Here is a 20,009-nt window from a genome sequence, read left to right on the forward strand (position 1 = left end):
GACATTTTGTATGGAGGTAAAAATGGTAATAAAGTAAAGTAACTTGTACCTGTAAAAAAAAGAAAAATAGGAGTTGTAGTTAAAAAAAAATTGTACCTGTAGAAAAAAGTATAGATTTGTATTTGTAGAAGTCGTGATTTGTACCTGTAAAAAAAATTGTGCCTGTAAAGTTTTTTTTTGTATCTGTACAAAAAAATTTTGTACCTGTAGAAAAAAGTGTACATTTGTATCTGTAAAAGTCATGATTTGTACCTGTAGAATTGACAACTTGTAGTCAAAGAAGTCGCCACTAGGAGTCACAAGTGTTTTTTCCGCTGCTCTCCAGTCACGTGACTTTTGCACCAAATTTCTAGCTACAGATGGTGCAAAACTGATTCGTACTTGTAGAGCGCCGTGATTTGTACTCATAGAAGAAGCGGGCAGGCACTGGAGGATTTGAGCGGACTAAAGCTCAACCTCATTGGTTCAGCGAACAACAGTGGGTTGATCTCAAATGACGCCACGTTTTTATCATTAAAATGCACAAGTCCGAAATTCCAAACAAACAGAGTAGCCACACCAGTTTATGCGTCATTTTGAAAGAAGAGGACGTCCCAGGCGTGAAAATTTCAACATGGTTCAATATACAAACACCATGTGAAACAGCTTAAACGCTGGTTGACATGCAGAGCACTGAAAGTGGGCATAAAGAAAGAAGTATTAGTATGAAGGTAAGATTTATTGTACGATCATAGCTCGTAATCTGGTGCTAGCTAGCTCATCTCATGTTATTAATTGTCACGAAAACTGAACACATTGAAGTCACGATTTTCATTTTTAGATTTGAAGCCTACCTTTGGACTGTGACTTTCTCTCCTGAATGTATTTCCTTTTACTTGGGCCATTGTATTGTCATAGCTGAGACAGTGTAAACTCAATAGTGACAAGGCGTGGCAGATTTAGGACTCAGGCGCAGAGATAGGAGTTTGCCGCCAAGGCAGATATTTACTAAACATAAAACTCCTCGTTTAGAGGGGAAAACAAAGGCTATAAAATACAAAGTTACAAACAAAAGTTCACACAGAAGACAGGATGACAAGGCCGAGGACTACGACTGTGACTGGCTAGAGTGACTCTGACGAAAACACTTTGGCGCAAGACAGGGGAGACGCAGACCATTTGACACATGAGGGTAATGGGAAACAAGTGGACACAATCAGGAATCAGGGTTGAGGGCAAGTAACCTGAAAACAAAAGAAGAGTCAGAATTTTCAAGATAAAACAGGAAATGACAAGACAGTTAAAGCCCAGACGAGACAACCTCACCGCGGTGTGACTAATAGCTTGTCCGTGCATTTCTTTAATGTCTTCAAAAACTACCTGTATACTTGAACTGATAAATATTAAACTCGAGACCCTTTCATATAATGTGAGTTCATGATGACAAATTTGCCGTTTTTATTTCAAAATCCTATACTGTACATACAGTATCCCATGTGTTGTTAAAACAAGTTTTGCAGTGAAATTCAAATGATCATTCTTAACACTTGTAAACATACACATTTGCCTTCAACACTGAAGCCAAATAAAAATAATACAAATGGAAACGTTTATGAACAATGTCTGTGTCCATCAGTATTACCACTATTTCTGATATTAAGATGTGACAAAATCTTCGTTTTTTTTCTGGCTAACAAGATAAAGCTAAACGTTTAACCGATTACGTATAATGTCAATGGCTGTGTTTTAATAATGATCAAGCTAGCAAGTTATGATTATTTTTTATTGTATGAATATGCTGACCCAACCATTCTGTTTGCACAGATGCCAGCATGCAGTCAATCAAAGCTACTTCTTGATCCATCTCTAGACGGTGGCACATGGTGTGACATCAAACCTGTTTCAAAGCGGTTGTGAAGTCCAACAAATGAGTTCTGAGAGAATTTCACTGCAATCGCCTTTGGGAAAATGACGAAATTATGCTTACTAGACGTCTTCTAATTTTGAGTTTGAAATGTTAAAGGAGAACAATTTAATCCATATTGAGAGTTATTTGAAATAGTCAAATCAAATAACAACATGTATCATTCAATAAACAAGATTGTGCATCATTTGAAATATTTTATTTGATGTCCGGAAGAGCAGTTTCTGCATCCATTGCTGTGGTTGTGTAAACATCGATTTGAAGATCAGGGGGGCATTCCATTAACGCAGCTAAAGAAAGCGAGGCTCATGCAAAAAAAGAGGCTGGAAGTGAAAACCATCTCCGAATAAAGCGCCAAGTCGTTCCACGTAATATAAAGCAGTTTGAATTGGCCTACATATTCATTCTTCACTGTTACATCTCAACAGTAGCCAAAAGCGATCATGGCAACAAGTCGGCAAGTAGCCTATAACAATATATAGATAAAAAATAAGACTAAATAGGTGTTGAGCTGTAAATATATGATGCCTACCATTGTAGCCACCAGAAAAAAAGACTAAGCCCACTGCCACAGGTGGGGGACCTCCGCCTGCTACATTCACATCAGCAGAAGATCTGGTGCTAAGCAGCAATCTGGGGTGGGCACTGATTGAGGGAATAGAGGGGGGAACCCTGACCCATGTGGGTGGGAAGGCATTTTTTATGTGACTATATTTCCCTCGATTTATGTAGAGCACTTATAATGATGATAATAATTATAAGGCATCTTGGAGTTACATTTGATGTGTGACTTGAAGACTTCTATATGAATTATTTTAATTAAAGCGATTGATTTTGTAAACAGTGAAAGTGGTGAGAGATGATTTTCATGGACTTTTTATTTTTATTACATGAAATAAGTGATGCAAGTCTACCCTCTAGGGTAGTGTGCTAAATTACATCTTATAAAAAACGAAATGTGCCAAAATGTCATTAATCAAATACAATGTCATACAAAAGCAACTATACCATTTTAGGTGCTACACAAGCGCAGAAATCCACGTTACGAAACAGTCTTTTGATGTTTTTTTGACACACAGCTAAACTAAGCTTGACAGTTAACCTGCTCCGGAGCATTTTAGGTCTGCAGCATACATTTCCATGGTTACTGAGTTGGCATTGACATAAACCACATTGATGGAATGGAACACTGACTTAAAATGAGCCAGGTTTATTGAAATGAGCCATTCTTTTCCGCAGCATGAATTACCATGGTTACTGAGTTGGCATTCACATAAACCACCTTGATGGAACAGAACTCTGATAAAAATAAGCCGGGTTCAGCGAAACAAGACCGGCTTGATGGAATACCCCCCAGGCTGCCCGCTGATGGAGTGGGTCATCCTTTTCATTGATGCTTCAGCAGTGTCTCCAGCAGTTGTCTCCACCTTTTGACCAATATTTTGAAACTTATGAGATTATTCTAATTTAATTAAAAATGAATAAACTAACATTTGACCTAGTTAAAGTTAAAGTAGTTAGGTGACAGTGGCACTGCTCACATCTTAGTGACACAGATAGACTAGCATTTCAAAAGCAGAATAGCCAATATTTATATTCAAATAAGAGTAATGTTACATTGAAAAATTAAACTCAAGTAGAAATTAAAAGTGCAGAAAAAATACTTGCACATATATTTGAGTACTGTGACTGATGAGTAAACTAAGAGTGTCGGAGCCTTTTTTTTTTTTTACTTTTTTTTTTACTGTGTTTGCAAAGCATACATTGCAAAAATACTGACATTTATTAGAACAAATACATATTTAAAATAAAATGATTAAATACAGATGATAAAGGGTTGAGGTTAAAATACCTGTGGCGGCTTAAAGATTCACTCGCAGTAAAAACGTTTTGTTTTCATTTTATTATGATAGTAAAAGTACAGATACTTGAATATGTTACTCAAGTACAAGAAAAACTAAAGATACTCAAATTTTTTCAAAAGTTACTCAAATAAAAGTAGCTGAATACTGTCCACTTTTGGTTATAGGTTTAGGTTATCTTGTAAAACATTAGGGTTCTGTAGCTCTATGGTAATTTTCACATCTAAGCACTAAGCAGCAGTTGATGAGGTCTTTTTAGATTATTTTTTTTACAGGTACAAGTTACTTTTGTACCTCCTTACTATCTTTATACATCATGGCGAATTGTGAATGCACCAAAAAGATCCCGACCCCATTGCATTATTTTTATTTGCCAATGTGTATGTTTAAGTGTTAAGAATGATCATTTGAATTTCACTGCAAAACTTTTTTAACAACACATTGGATACTGTATGTACAGTATAGGATTTTAAAATAAAAACGGAAAATATGTTATCATGAACTCATATGATATGAAAGGGTGTTGAGTTTAATATATCTCAGTTCAAGTATACAGGTAGTTTTTGAAGACATTAAAGAAGTGCAGGAACAAGCTATTAGTCAAGCTATGACAATACAATAGCCCAGGTAAAAGGAAATACATTCAGGACAGAAAGTCACAGTCCAAAGGTAGCCTTCAAATCTTTAAATAAAAATCATGACTTCAATGTGTTCAGTTTTCGTGACAATTACAACATGAGATGAGCTAGCTAGCACCGGATTACGAGCTATGATCGTACAATAAATATTACCTTCATACTAAAACTTCTTTCATTCTGCCCACTTTGAGTGCTCTGCATGTCAACCAACATTTAAGCTGTTCCACACGGTGTTTGTATATTGAACCATGTTGAAATTTTCACACCTGGGATGTCCTCTTCTTCCAAAATGTGTGGCTACTCTGTTTGTTTGGAATTTCGGACTTGTGCATTTTAATGATAAAAACGTGGCGTCATTTGAGATCAACCCACTGTTGTTCGCTGAACCAATGAGGTTGAGCTTTAGTCCGCTCAAATCCTCCAGTGCCTGCCCGCTTCTTCTATAACATAAAAAAAACATAAAACATGCAGGACTGCGGCTCTAGCATAAAAAAAAAAAAAATACATATACAAAAACATAAATACGTCTTTGGGACACTTAAAACATTTAAAATAGAACATATTTATACGTTTTTGTGAGCAAATGAGTTAAAGGGCCCATATCATGATACTGTATATATATTTTTTCTTTAGCTTTCAGCCATATTAGAGTTAAAATTCCTCCCTAAAAACACTGCCAATGTGTTATTTTCCTCCATTCACCCATCCCTGAGCATTCCAGTTCATTCTTGCTCTCAAAGCACCAGCACCTTCCAACTCAAGAAAACGACTGGGGTCCTCACTCAATGCACGTCATACACACACATGCGTGAAGACCCAACCCTGTACTGCCTCTGGAAGCTCAACACACACACATACAGACTAAACACACGCCCACTTTTCTCCAAGAACTCCATCTCATGCCTTTGTTTGCGCAGCCATGCTCGGACAATAGTGATCAAATTTGCATTTATCAGTCAACATTTCTTCCAAGTGAATTCACATCTCACTTAAATAAATAGGGCATAATGATATACAAACTGGACTGGTTGTACACTCAACAAAATTATAAATGCAACACTTCTGTTTTTGCTCCCACTTTTAATGAGATGAACTCAAAGATCTAAAACATATTCCACATACACAATATCACCATTTCTCTCAAATATTGTACACAAACTAGTCTAAATTTATGGAGGCTCTCTCGTGCCGGGGTATGATTTTTTTTGCTAATCTGTACTCATAGTTTAGCAATCTGTACCCACAGTTTAGTCATCTGTACCCCCAGTTTACTAATCTGTTCCCACAGTTTACTAATCTGCATGCAGTTTACCAATCTGTTCCCACAGTTTACTAATCTGTAGCTACAGTTAAGTTATCTTTTCCCACAGTTTAGTAATCTGTTCCCACAGTTTACCAATCTGTACCCACAGTTTACTAATCTGCACCCACAGTTTACCAATCTGTTCCCACAGTTTACTAATCTGTTCCCACAGTTTGCTAATCTGTACTCATAATTTAGCAATCTGTACCCACAGTTTAGTAATCTGTTCCCACAATTTACTAATCTGTTTCCACAGTTTACTAATCTGTACCCACAGTTCACTAATCTTTTCCCGCAGTTTACTAATCTGTTCCCGCACTTTACTAATCTGTTCCCACAGTTTACTAATCTGCTTCCACAGTTTACTAGTCTGCTTCCACAGTTTACTAATCTGTTCCCACAGTTAACTAATCTGTACCCACAGATTAGTAATCTGTTCCCACAGTTTAGTAATCTGTACCCACAGTTAAACACGTAATAAGAAATGAAGAAGAACACTCAAATATATAGATACATGTTTGATTTATTTGAGTATTTAATGTTGAGTGTGAAACAGGCAAGAAACTCCATGCCATTTTCATTTTGTGGAAATTAGATCAGATTAAAATCAGTGTTTTTTAAAATTGTAGGCAACAAGGAAACCAACGTTTTCACCAATGCAAAACTGTGAAAACACTGCCATCTTCAGGCCAATAAATGCAATTTCGGTTTAGGTTTGATGATACAGTATAGGTTGATAAAAGAAAAGAAGATGAGAACGAAACGGTAGAGCCAACTTCAGCATCGCTGCTCATTTGAGTTATCCATTATTTGTACACCCTAAAAACAGATTGGTCATATTAACCCCCCCAAAAAAGGTTAAATTTGACCAATCTAGCTGGTAGTTATGTGTCCGACAAATCCTTTGGTTAAAACAACCACTCTAGAATGGTAGGTGTTTTCAACCAATATATATTGGTGATTGGGCCAACCGATACAAATTGGTCATTCTGACCAAGATATTGGTTAATCTATGTTAGAGGCTGACATTGACCCGCAGGATTCCTGAAAAAAGTACCACTGATTGTCATACCCACATAAGTGTGGCGAAATTAATTATGCACATTTGACCCATCCCTTGAGGGAGCGGTGAGCAGCAGCGGGGAATCATTTGGTGATCTAACGCCCCAATTCAAACCCATAATGCTGAGTGTCAAGCAGGGAGGCAAATGGGTCCCATTCTTATAGTCTTTGGTATGATCCGGCCAGGGAATGAACCCACAACCTCCCAGTCTAAGAGTAGACATTCTACCACTGGGCCAGTCACGCTATAGTGATCTATCTAGAGACACATTTCCACTTTTAAACACTATATTTATATTATAATTAGTGTTGTTCCGATACCGATACTGGTATCGGCAGAGGCCCTGATACTGCATTAAAACAGTGGTATCGGTATCAGTAAGCACTAACGAGTAACATACCGATACCATTAATTCTGACGCTAATATAGGACTTTGGATGCAGCATCTTGTGTCTTGCTCATGCATGACATTCACTGATGTGTGACATGTTCAATGCATGCCAAGCTAAGATATCCTATTGGTCCTTGAATGCTCTGAACCAATGGAAGGACAGCTTTTTTATGTTGAGGAAAAAAAACCTTAGGTATCGGTATGGTATCGGCATTGGCCGATAGTGCAAAGCTGGGTATTGGAATCGGGGGCCAAAAAACGACACTAATTAATATATATAATAAATATAGGCGGCACGGTGGCTGACTGGTTAGCACATCCGCCTCCCAGTGCAGAGGACGAGAGGACGAGAGATCGAGTCCGGGCTTTGGCCTTCCTGGGTGGAGTTTGCATGTTCTCCCCTTGCTTGCGTGGGTTTTCTCCGGGTACTCCGGTTTCCTCCCACATTCCAAAGACATGCATGGCAGGTTAATTGAACACTCCAAATTGTCCATAGATGTGATTGTGAGTATGGTTGTTTGTCTCTGTGTGCCCTGTGATTGGCTGGCAACCAGTTCAGGGTGTACCCCGCCTACTGCCCGAAGCCAGCTGGGATAGGCTCCAGCACCCCCGCGACCCTAGTGAGGAATAAGCGGTTAAGAAAATGGATGGATGGATGGATAATAAATATATTTCGAATACAATAAATTTATGTAATAAATATATTTCTAAGTGACTTTCTACTGTTCTACTAATTTCATTGGTTTTTTAGCTAACCAATAAAATTGGTATGCCCGTAACCACCCGGATTGGTCAATGTCTGACCAATCTATAGGTCAATCAAGCCAATATGAGTTTAACCAACTAGACCAACTCTGCCCCTTATAACAGTAGAAAAAGAGAAGTCTGTATACTCATAAATAAAAATGTATTATTTACTCTAAATAATACAGTAACAGACCCAGAGGGCCGATACATTATTATTCAGGTGATTATATTTAATAAAATATATACATTTGGTAATTTATATGCCCCTAATAACGATGATCTGGCCTTTTTCCACAAATTTTTCTCTCAGCTGTTTGATTTAGTAGCGAACTCTACTATTATCATTGGAGGAGACTTTAACACTCTTAAATCCATTAATAGATTGTTCTAATAATACAACATGTATAAGGCAATTACAATCTACTAAAGTAAATGGGGAATATATGGATGATTTTGGCCTCGTCGACAACTGGAGACTTACAAATAATTCTATTGCTGATAAAATTGTTACAAAAATACATCCTATTATTATTAGCGACCATGCACCAGTCTCCCTCACCCTACAAGTTGATTATACCTTTAAACCACCCCCGACATGGTGTTTTAACATCGCACTGCTAAATGACGCGGAGCTTGACAAAATTATAAGAAGAGAGTGGGCAGACTTTTTGGAAAGAAATGACTCTCCAGACTTATCTCCATCTCTTCTCTGGGAACTGGGGAAGTGGTAATTAGAGGTAAAATTATATCATATTCATCTTATAAAAAGAAACAGGATCAAAAATTTGAAAAAGCCCTGAAGGCTAAAATTAAACAACTGACAGATGAGTACGCAATAAACCCAAATAACCAATTATGGACTGACTTACACAATGCAAAAATACAGTTAGACGATATGTTATCTAAAAAGACAGAGTTTATAATACAACAATTGAGATACAACAATTTTGAATATAATCACAAATCAGGAAAATTTCTTGCAAACCAACTTCAACGCAATGGGAAAAAAATTCTTAGAACGGATATCAAAGAGACAACTGGTGAATGCACACAATCACCAGAAAAAAATAATATTTTTTTTTATAACTATTATCGCAACCTATATACTCAGAAACTAACAAGCCTATGCCTTAGCATATTGAGGCATTCCTCAGTAGCTTAAATATAGCTCAGTTATCTACTGAATATAAAGATATGTTAGATGTGCCACTCACTATAAACGAGCTGTACAGTGCTCTAGATAGTATGCCTCATGGCAGAGCACCTGGCACAGATGGTTATCCGACTACATTTTTTAAGCATTTTTGGTTAATGCTTGCTCCATTATTCTTAAGAGTAGTAACAGAAATTAAAACTAATGGTTACATACGTCTACACATGAATACAGCAGCAATAAAATTGTATTAAAGCCAGAAAAAGACCTTCGCATCTAGACTAGAAACAGTAATCTCGACAATAAGATAAGATAAGATCCACTGATTGTCACACCCATCTAAGTGGGGAGAAATTTGTTCTCTGCATTTTGACCCATCTCCTGAGGGAGCGGTAAGCAGCAGCAGCGCCACGCTCGGGAATCATGTGGTGATCTAACCTCCCAATTCCAACCCTTAATGCTGAGTGTCAAGCAGAGTGGCAATTGGTCCCATTTTTATAGTCTTTGGTATGACCCGGCCGGGAATTGAACCCACGACCTCCCAGTCTCAGGGCGGACAGTCTACCACTCGGCCACTGAGCTGGACAATCATTCATAGCGATCAAACAGGCTTTATTAAAAGTCGTCACTCTACTAATAATATTAGGAGGCTCTTTAACCTGATTAGCATGTCACAGCGGCATGATAAAAAGGCAGTTAACAAAGTTAACTGGTCCTTCCTCTTTGCTGTTTTAAATAAATTTGGATTTTGGAAGTCATTTATTCACTGGGTGTCAGTATTACATGATTCTCCTAAAGCTACAGTTACTACTAATGGGACTACATCTCAGAGTTTTACTCTACAGAGAGGCACAAGAGAGAGGCCCACTGTCCCCTTTATTATTTGCAATATTTATTGAGCCGCTTGCATTAGCTATACGCGAGGAAAGAAGGATTCAGGGAATTCACTCTGGGGTAACAGAACACAAAATTAATGTACATGCCGATGATATTTTCTTTTATTTAGAAAAACCTGCTATCTCGTTAGGGGAAGTATTTAACTTAATAACTAAATTCTCGCATTTATCAGATTATTCTATTAACTGGACAAAACTACCTATTTACACAAAATTCATGGAACCCTGCAAACCAGGACCCACACTACTCATTTCCTAGATAATTTTAAATACTTAGGCATAAAAACCTCACCTATATTAACTGATTTAATTCATTTAAACTTCACTCCACTTCCGGAGCTAACCAGTTACAAGAAATAATTTTATGGGCACAACCCAACATAAATACTAACTGTTGGCCGAAACTAGAACAGAAGGATTGTAACAGCCTCAGACTTGTCTAGTTATCATGGGAATGCTGAAAAGCATTTCCACACGTTATTTGGATTCTTTACTGTGGGAATGCTAAAAAGCATTTCTCCACATGTTAATTGGATTCTTTATTGTGGGAATGCTAAACAGCATAACCTGCTGCCAGCGCTAATTCATTCTGAATGGAGAGCTCAGTTTGATATTCATTTGGCCGCCTCTCTGAGCTCGTCTTCCTCACACTGCAGCATCCGAAGCCCTCTAGCAGTCACCCAGCGAGTGGTGCACACACTTGCAAAATGTTTTACCATTAATTATCCAAATCATCATGGATTAGCCCCTAGGTGTGAATGTGAGTGTGGTTGTTCGTCTCTGTGTGCCCTGCGATTGGCTGGCAACCAGTTCAGGGTGTACCCCGCCTACTGCCCGAAGCCAGCTGGGATAGGCTCCAGCACCCCCGCGACCCTAGTGAGGAAAAGCGGCCAAGAAAATGGATGGATGGATGGATCATGGATTAGCTTTGTTGTAAAACACTTTTATGTTTATTGTATACACTGTATTTGTATGACTTTGGCGAAGGCCGGTGGGCGGCGCTGTCTCACTAATCTAAAATCAGGAAATGGGCATGTACAGCTGAGTTAGCTGCATTACTGTCAGCCCGTCATGTCACGCCCCCATTTGGCAGCCTTTGCTTTAGAACCACTTCCAAAATGGGTCTGATAAGCGGTTCCATCTTAATCGCTCAGCCCCTTTCAATGTCTAATGGAAAAGCGACCACTCTGGGTCAAGCAAGGCCGTCTCTAATGGAAAAGCGCCTAAAATGTGACATGCAGGAAACGTGAGAGCCTAATTTTCTTCCATTGTTGCTGTTTGTTTGCTGAGCTTGCATCTGACTGATGCATTCAATGGAGCACAGTTTTTTCTGTTTCCCCAAATGCCAAAAATCAAGTGAGTCAGTCTGACTTGATACTGCACTCTAAAAACAGTTGGGTAAAAAATAACCCAGCTATGGGTAAAAAATGGACCGATCCTCTACTTGGGTCAATTTGACCCAACTTTGAGTCAAGAAATGTGTCTTTTAGTGTAAAACAAATTATTATTGGTCAGACCCTTTACTTGGGTCAAAAAATTGGGTTATTTTGTATAAAACAACCCATAAAATTGGGTCAAATTGACCCATGAAGTGGATCGGTCCATTTTTGATCCATAATTGAGTTACTTTTGACCCAATTGTTTTTAGCGTGAGTGCAGTGGAAAATTATAACTTGATGAGAGTTGGTGTGGTTCAAGAATGTTTCACTTCTGCTACCATGGTATTTTAAGGCCTTCCACAATTATATTTTACCTTTGGCACAATGGCAATGCAATTTTTTATGAATATGAGTTAGTTTGGTGGCTACTTTTCTAACCCGGAAATAAAATAACTGGGCCTCATGTACGAAGACTTGCGTGGCTTTCATACTAAAACACTGCATACGTCAAAATCCAGATGCACGAATCTGTGCGTACGTACAAATCCAAGCACATGTACAATCCAAGCGCATCTCAATCAATGCGGAAATGTTTGAGTACCAGACTCCTCCCTCTCGACGGCCCTACATAAAGATGCAAATTAGTATAAACAGGGGTTGCGGGTGGGAGTGATTATGATGCATGATAAGATCACATTATAAAGCCATGAGGCACAAATGTTGAGCTTGTAAACAAAGTAGGGGCCCAAAAAACTATGATTTTTTTTGGTAGTGAAGGTATTATTTGATTACTATATTAAGTGTAATCTTTGCGTGTTCAAAATAATTGCATTGAGATCTCTGAAGAAGTTTTCTTTGCAAAAATTTATTTAAGAGCTCTTAAAGACACAGGAGAAATGCTTACATTCAAAGGTGATGTTAGGCCTCAAGTGTCTCGAATATGAAAACACCCACTCTTTTTATCCATGAAGAAGCTTCCTCTCCCACTCACAGGCTGGACAAAGGGTTAGTAATTATAATAAGCAGATATGTGATATACCGACATGTTTACTCCAGCTCTTCTACCAGCCCGGAAATATGATGTAGGCAGGTAATGATCTTGGACCTTCAGTTTTTACGACATAATGAGTAATGGCATGAGAACTTGCCTCCCTTTAAGGCACACACATTTTTATCTCCATGAGAACTTCTACATTCTTTCTTATCTTCTTGAGAACTGGAAGGGAGTAAAAGTTCCAATATATTTCACAACAACATTATCATAGTTGATCATCTTTTCACTACACAGTTTATATGGCATCTATATACTTATAAGTAAATTCATAAACAGTAAAAATATAAATTGAAAATGTTAAATGTCTTCAGTAGGCTGTCCTCGGAAGTTACTCACAACCTCCATCACCATCGCCGATAGTGGCTGAATGCTGAAGGGGCATCACATTGCTATCACAGAGGCTTAAACTTAAATTTAATAAAATAATATAAGAAAATCCTCCGCCGCCCCCCATACCGGATGAATGCCGTGTTTAAGGAGCATCGAACTGTTTGTGATCGTGGAGGTTTAAACTTGGAGGACGCACGCAAATAACCCCTCCCCCTCCAACACTCCCACAGTGCCAAAATTTTGTGGCATGTCCGCGGCCGGTACACAGAGGGCATGATTGTTTACGGGGCATCAGTTTGACATTGATTAATTTGTGATTGGAAACCCTGCGCACACACATATCAACGTGGAGCAGTCCCAGAGATTGATAATGTGAAGAACTCCCTTGAGTGAATCACAATTATCAATCTATTCTGGTTACACTGCCTCATTTGTTTAAAAAAACAAAACAAAGAAACAATCCACATAAACACACACAAAAACTGAGAAGTTGATTCCTTGTTGGGCATCTTATTGGGTGTCAGTCACATAAATAAATGTCATTGATGACTGCATTGTATCATGTTATTTGTTAATGATTTTAAAACATTAACTAGATTTCGTTATTAAATACAAACGTTTTTTTTTGACAGAGAGCTCAGTATTGTTCATTTGGTAATCTTACCGATTCGACATGTCATCATCATTGCTCTCTCTTTTTTTCTTCTTTTTTTTGTATGTGCGTGAGTATGCGCATGTGCAAGTGTATGTGTGCATATGTGCGTGCGTGTGAGTGTGTACTCATTAATTCACCTAAAACCTATTAAAAATACCATACCGTTCACCTAAACCGAATACTTCAGAATCCCACTAGTCGTGAAGTTGTCAGGAGACCCGAGGAAGGATCAAAGAAAAGAAAGAAAAGTGAAATCTAGCACCGATCAGACATCACCTACTACCCACAGGGTTACCAACCAGAATATTTCACCAACCCCAGAAACATCTAAATTCCAACAAATTAGGGAGACCTCAAGAGACCAAAGGAAAGAATGAGGAAAGAAAGGAAGGATAGATGAAGCAGAGTGAGATCCACCGACATCTGCCTCCAGCAATTCAATGACCAGAGGAAGAAGCAGATTGTATTTGAATTTCGGTAGATGCTGGTGTGGTGCATCTGGCATGCATGAGAACCTCCACCAAAGAGGGGAGCCGTCGACCCTGGCCAGGACAGAGCAAACACAACCCCCCAGGGCCTCACAGGGGCCACCGGCCGGAGAGCAAACCCAGGAGCCCGGAGCAATGCAGCAGAACGGGGGCACGGCAAGCCCACCAGGCACCCCACCGGCCCACAGCACCCCCCCCCCCCCCAAGCCCACCAGGCACCCCACCGGCACCCCACCGGCCCACAGCCGGGCGAAGACGGTGTCCCCACCCTACCCCAGCCCCACAAAGTGTGTGTTATGTGCCCTATGTGTCTATTAACAAAGTGTATTGTGCAAAAATAGTGCAGTGAGTTAAGAGGAGCGACCAGGGGGGCCTCTCCCAACCCGGCGGGGGCAGGAGGCGCACCCGCCCCCAGTAACGCCCCACCCAACCACCCAATTGGACCCCGGCGGGCAGATGGAGACAGCACGGCGGGGCGATAGGGTCAGGAGGCTCACTGGAGCGGGGCAGGCCCCCTGAGTCCTGGGCCAGGGATTTTTTACTTTTTTAGCAATAGTAAGGGCTACGAGTGTAGATTGAAATTGTTTACGTGGTAAGTCAGTTGTTGTTAGGTCACCTAGCAAACACAAGTTTGGATATAAAGGTATCCGACAGTCCAATATAGCGGAAAGTTTCTCCAAGACTTTAGTCCAGAAATACATAACCGGAGTGCATAACCATAGAGCATGAAGATAAGTGTCGGCAGTGTTTTGTAAACACTGGAGACAAATGTCGGAGTCTGAGAGTCCCATTTTCTTCATCATATATTGAGCAATATATGTTCTATGAATAATTTTATTTTAGATAATAAATTTGTGTGTTTTGTCATTTTAAATACGTTTTCACAAACTTGAATCCAAAAATCAGGCTCCGGAGCTATAGACAAGTCTGTCTCCCATTTCAAGATGGGTAAATACATTTTATCTGTATACAAAAGTAACATATATTTTTGAGAGTTTTTTTTGTTGTTGTCGTAGAAAGCTTTGTAATATTTTTTTAGCTAAAACAGGAGGTTGGAGCATACCCCGAAGTGTTGGAATTTGTTGCTTTATCATATTTTTAACTTGCAGATCATTCAATCATTAGGTTTTTAAAACAATTGTGTCGCTTAATCGATGTTGTAATAAAGAGTACATCTAAAAGTCTGAGGTTGTTACAATCCTTCTGTTCTAGTTTCGGCCAACAGTTAGTATTTATGTTGGGTTGTGCCCATAAAATTATTTATTGTACAGTAGCTAGTTAGCTCCGGAAGTGGAGTGAAGTTTAAATGAATTAAATCAGTTAATTTAGGTGAGGTTTTTATGCCTAAGTATTTTAAATTATCTAGGAAATGAGTAGTGTGGATCCTGGTTTGCAGGGTTCCATGAATTTTGTGTAAATAGGTAGTGAAGACATTTAATATTTTCAATTTGTGGTTTTACTGTTTTTGAATTTACTTATAGACATATAGATGTGATATAATCATGAGTGTATAATAGAATACAGTGGAATAATGATTTTGTGAACTTTATTTTATCCTCTCACCCTCAAAGCTATTGAAGATAGGAATGTGCATGATGTTATCAGAGCCTTTTGTCATTGGAGTCTAAAAGTCTGGGGTTAGATCCTAATTGCATTTGTTCCCCCAGTCAAGAAGGGGAACTGTATGTAAATTACTGTTTACTAATAAGATTACACCTTTGTCCAACCTGGAATCAACATGTCTGTATGTAAACGTCTGCTTACTAATAACATCACACATTTGTTCACTAGGAGTCGACATGTCTGTCCTTTAATCAACTTAGGAGGGGAAGAGGAACCTTTTATCTTTTGAGTATAAATGAGTCGATGTTCTTAAATTGTCACACACTTGGGGGGTTCACATCGCATTCAGAAGTGGGTGTCCTGACTGTGTCTTTAGAAGCTTCTAAATAAATCCTTGCAAGGAACCTTCTTCATCAGATCTCGAATACAATTATTTTGGACACGCAAAGATTACACTTAATATAGTAATCAAAATATTCCTTCAGTAGTAGTGTTGATTTTGTCCAGTTAATAGAATAATCTGATAAATGCGAGAATTTAGTTATTAAGTTAAATACTTCCCCTAACGAGATAGCAGGTTTTTCTAAATAAAAGAAAATATCATCGGCATGTACATTAATTTTGTGTTCTGTTACCCCAGAGTGAATTCCTTGAATCCTTCTTTCCTCCCGTATAGCTAATGCAAGCGGCTCAATAAATATTGCAAATAATAAAGGGGACAGTGGGCCTCTCTCTTGTGCCTCTCTGTAGAGTAAAACTCTGAGATGTAGTCCCATTAGTAGTAACTGTAGCTTTAGGAGAATCATGTAATACTGACACCCAGTGAATAAATGACTTCCAAAAGCCAAATTTATTTAAAACAGCAAAGAGGAAGGACCAGTTAACTTTGTTAACTGCCTTTTTATCATGCCGCTGTGACATGCTAATCAGGTTAAAGAGCCTCCAAATATTATTCGTAGAGTGACGACTTTTAATAAAGCCTGTTTGATCGCTATGAATGATTGTCGAGATTACTGTTTCTAGTCTAGATGCAAAGGTCTTTTTCTGGCTTTAATACAATTTTATTGCTGCTGTATTCATGTGTAGACGTATGTAACCATTAGTTTTAATTTCTGTTACTACTCTTAAGAATAATGGAGCAAGCATTAACCAAAAATGCTTAAAAAATGTAGTCAGATAACCATCTGTGCCAGGTGCTCTGCCATGAGGCATACTATCTAGAGCACTGTACAGCTCGTTTATAGTGAGTGGCGCATCTAACATATCTTTATATTCAGTAGATAACTGAGCTATATTTAAGCTACTGAGGAATGCCTCAATATGCTCAGGCATAGGCTTGTTAGTTTCTGAGTATAGGTTGCGATAATAGTTATAAAAAAAATTATTATTTTTTTCTGGTGATTGTGTGCATTCACCAGTTGTCTCTTTGATAGCCGTTATAAGAATTTTTTTCCGATAATGTTGGAGAAAAGTGGGCGTGTGTTTAGTCTGCATGTGTGTGTGTTGAGCTTCCAAGGGCAGTACAGGGTTGGGTCTTCACGCATGTGTGTGTATGACGTGCATTGAGTGAGGTCCCCAGTCGTTTTCTTGAGTTGGAAGGGGCTGGTGCTTTGAGAGCAAGAATGAGCTGGAATGCTCAGGGATGGGTGAATGGAGGAAAATATCACATTGACAGTGTTTTTAGTGAGGAATTTTAATTCTAATATGGCTTAAAGCTAAAGAAAAAATATATATATCATGATATGGGCCTTTTAACTCATTTGCTCACAAAAACGTATAAATATGTTCTATTTTAAATGTTTTAAGTGTCCCAAAGACGTTTTTTTATATATGTATTTTTATTATTTTTATGCTAGAGCAGAGACAGGCAAGTTCGGTCCTAGAGAGCCGCAGTCCTGCATGTTTTCGTTGTCTCCTGCCTCCAAACCCAGGTGTTTCAAATCATCATCTCAAGAGCTCATTTCGCCGCTAACTGTGGCGCTCCAGACGTGCTGGAGCTGGTGCCTGCACAGAGGCTTCGTTGCGGCTAGCCCAAACAGGTGCTCTGTGCCCGGCATGCTCTTAAGAAGTGCCGGCCCAAGCCTCCATGGGGCCCTAAGCAAAATTTGATTTTGGGGCCCGGGATCACCGCCAAGAATAGTGATTATTGGTCATTCCTTCTGCTATAAAGTTATTTCATATTTTGCTCTTCCATTATGAATACCTATGTAAGCTATATGTGAGACTTATTGTTGTTAGATTGCAACCCACAATGATTATGGACATCAAAGTGAGAACACTGAGTCCGTTAACCCTGAAATGCGGGAAACTCTGCGTTTTCCGTTTCAGAAAGGGAGGCAACTAAAACCAGAGAAAAAGAGGTAACTCTAGACTGTTTCATAAAAAAAGGTAATTTAAACTCTTGGTCAGTTACCGTAGTAACAGAGTCTTTGAACCTAACCTGGTCTTTTTTTTTATGCTAGAGCAGGGATAGGCAAGTTTGGTCCTAGAGAGCCGCAGTCTGCATGTTTTCAGTGTCTCCTGACTCCAAACCCAGGTGTTTCAAATCATCAGGTCATCATTACGCTCTGCAGGCGCCTCTCAGCTGTGTTTGAGGAGAGAGACATCAAAAACATGCAGTACTGCGGCTCTCTAGGACCGAACTTGCCTATCCCTGTGCTAGAGCATGCAGAAAGCTTTGAAAGAACAGTTGAAGAAATAATAGTTGTTACAAAAAGAGCCAGCAGGTGGTAGCAGAGCTAAAGAGATCAACCAGGGGCCATGTTGAAAATAAGATGTCTGCACTTGCTTGAGGCACGTTGCATGATTATGCTAGCAAGCAGAATGTATTCTTTTTTTCACTTATGATAACAATGTGATCTTTTTCACAGATTATGGATTCAAATTTAAACCAGCAGGCCTTGAATGAGATTGAGGCTCGTCACAAAGACATCATTAGGTTGGAGAGCAGCATCAAAGAGCTCCATGACATGTTCGTTGATATTGCTATGCTGGTTGAGAACCAGGTATGTGGCATATGATTGCAAGCTCAAACAAAATGAGTTATTCTGGAAAAAAGCTCTCTTTAAGCGAAAACACTGCTTAGAATTTTGTATTTTGTGTATTTAAAAAAACATATATTCAGAATTCCCTCAGGGATGAATGAAGCCTAAACTAAACAAATAATTTCTATGCCAATTTGATCAACAACAGAGACGCAATACAGTGAGGACTGAGGAGAGTGGTGAGTAAAAGTTGTGAGGAAAATCATGACATGCCTTGAAGTAAACACACTTTTTATTTGAATTCCTTAATGTTATTCTCCCTCTTTGAGGTTAATCATTCATACTGTGACATAATCTAAATTTAGCAAATGAATGCCTTGCAAGGGGGTGTGGATGGGGCGGGGGGAAATCACAATGTATACATAATTATCTGTCATCTCGATAATATGTGCCAGTATTTGCCTTACATTTTGTGGTCTTCCATTTCTCAGGGTGGGATGATTGACAGAATTGAAAGTAACATGGACCAATCAGTGGGCTTTGTAGAAAGAGCAGTGGCTGACACCAAGAAAGCAGCGAAGTTCCAACAGGAAGCACGCAGGGTAAGTGTGGCTTGATTTTCTCAAGTTCATTATTTTAAATATTTAACTTGTCATATCTTATTGACATCTGAGTTCTACGAGAGAGCAAATCATCATAAAATGTCACAATGACAACTGTGGTGGTGGGCACTATTTTTGTATCTACTCACTCTATTAGTAATATTTTTTAAAACAAGCTAAATTGTTTATTCCAGGAATAACGAGAAATACTATTTAAAATATTGTACTGAATAGTATACTAAAATATTTGACTTAACAGTGACACCTTGCGTAGCCGGTATTAAAAAAATATAACTAATTTTCCCCCTCCCCATGTAGAAAAAAAATCCGTCCACACTGCCTTGTTTGTTTTAAAAAAAAAAAACTGGCAAAAAACACACACAAAAACAGAGAAGTGCATTTTTAAGATCATTTTCATGCATGCCAAGCCTTTAGGTGAGGATGAATACAAAAAAAAACCAATGCAATACAAAATAAAAAACCTTCACTTGTCTTTTAACAACTTTATTCATTCAATTTACAATAACAAAACATATTGTGGAACCTGGGGTAGATCGCTGGGGTCTACTGTCCTGACACGTTCTCTTTCCACTGCTGATCAAATCACTCGCGCACATTGTAAAAACGTTTAAAACGTGTCTGGAGCTCACAGAAACGATGGCTATAAGAAGCTCAAATCACAGCAGGGGATAACGGACACAAGAGCCCTTTCTGACTCATTTCCCCACTAAGTGTGGCGCTCCAGACGTGCTGGAGCTGGTGCCTGCACCGAGGCTTCGCTGCGGCTAGCCCAAAGAGGTGCCTGTGCCCGGCATGCTCTTAAGAAGTACCGGCCCAAGCCTCCATGGGGCAAAATTTGATTTTGGGGCCCAGAATCACCGCCAAGAATAGTGATTATTGGTCATTCCTTCTTCTATAAAGCTATTTCATGTTTCGCTCTTTCATTATGAATACCTATGTAAGTTATATGTGAGACTTGTTGTTAGATTGCAACCCAC

General features: G+C 38.9%; 1 protein-coding gene across 3 annotated transcripts in view; it reads left to right on the top strand.

Annotated features, from left to right (window-relative positions):
• Window positions 1–20,009, top strand: part of LOC144055725 (syntaxin-3-like) — a 65,677-nt gene that overhangs the window by 12,939 nt on the left and 32,729 nt on the right. For all 3 annotated transcript variants that reach the window (XR_013294923.1, XM_077571979.1, XM_077571977.1), the window contains exons 8-9: window positions 18,296–18,430; window positions 18,901–19,011. Coding sequence is in view for 2 of the 3 variants with exons in the window: in XM_077571979.1 (XP_077428105.1) it covers window positions 18,296–18,430; window positions 18,901–19,011 (246 nt within the window). In the remaining variant the exon portion in view is untranslated. The remainder of the gene's footprint in view (window positions 1–18,295; window positions 18,431–18,900; window positions 19,012–20,009) is intronic.

The sequence above is a fragment of the Vanacampus margaritifer genome, chromosome 7 (assembly GCF_051991255.1).
Source record: "Vanacampus margaritifer isolate UIUO_Vmar chromosome 7, RoL_Vmar_1.0, whole genome shotgun sequence".
NCBI classification, from domain to species: Eukaryota; Metazoa; Chordata; class Actinopteri; order Syngnathiformes; family Syngnathidae; genus Vanacampus; species Vanacampus margaritifer.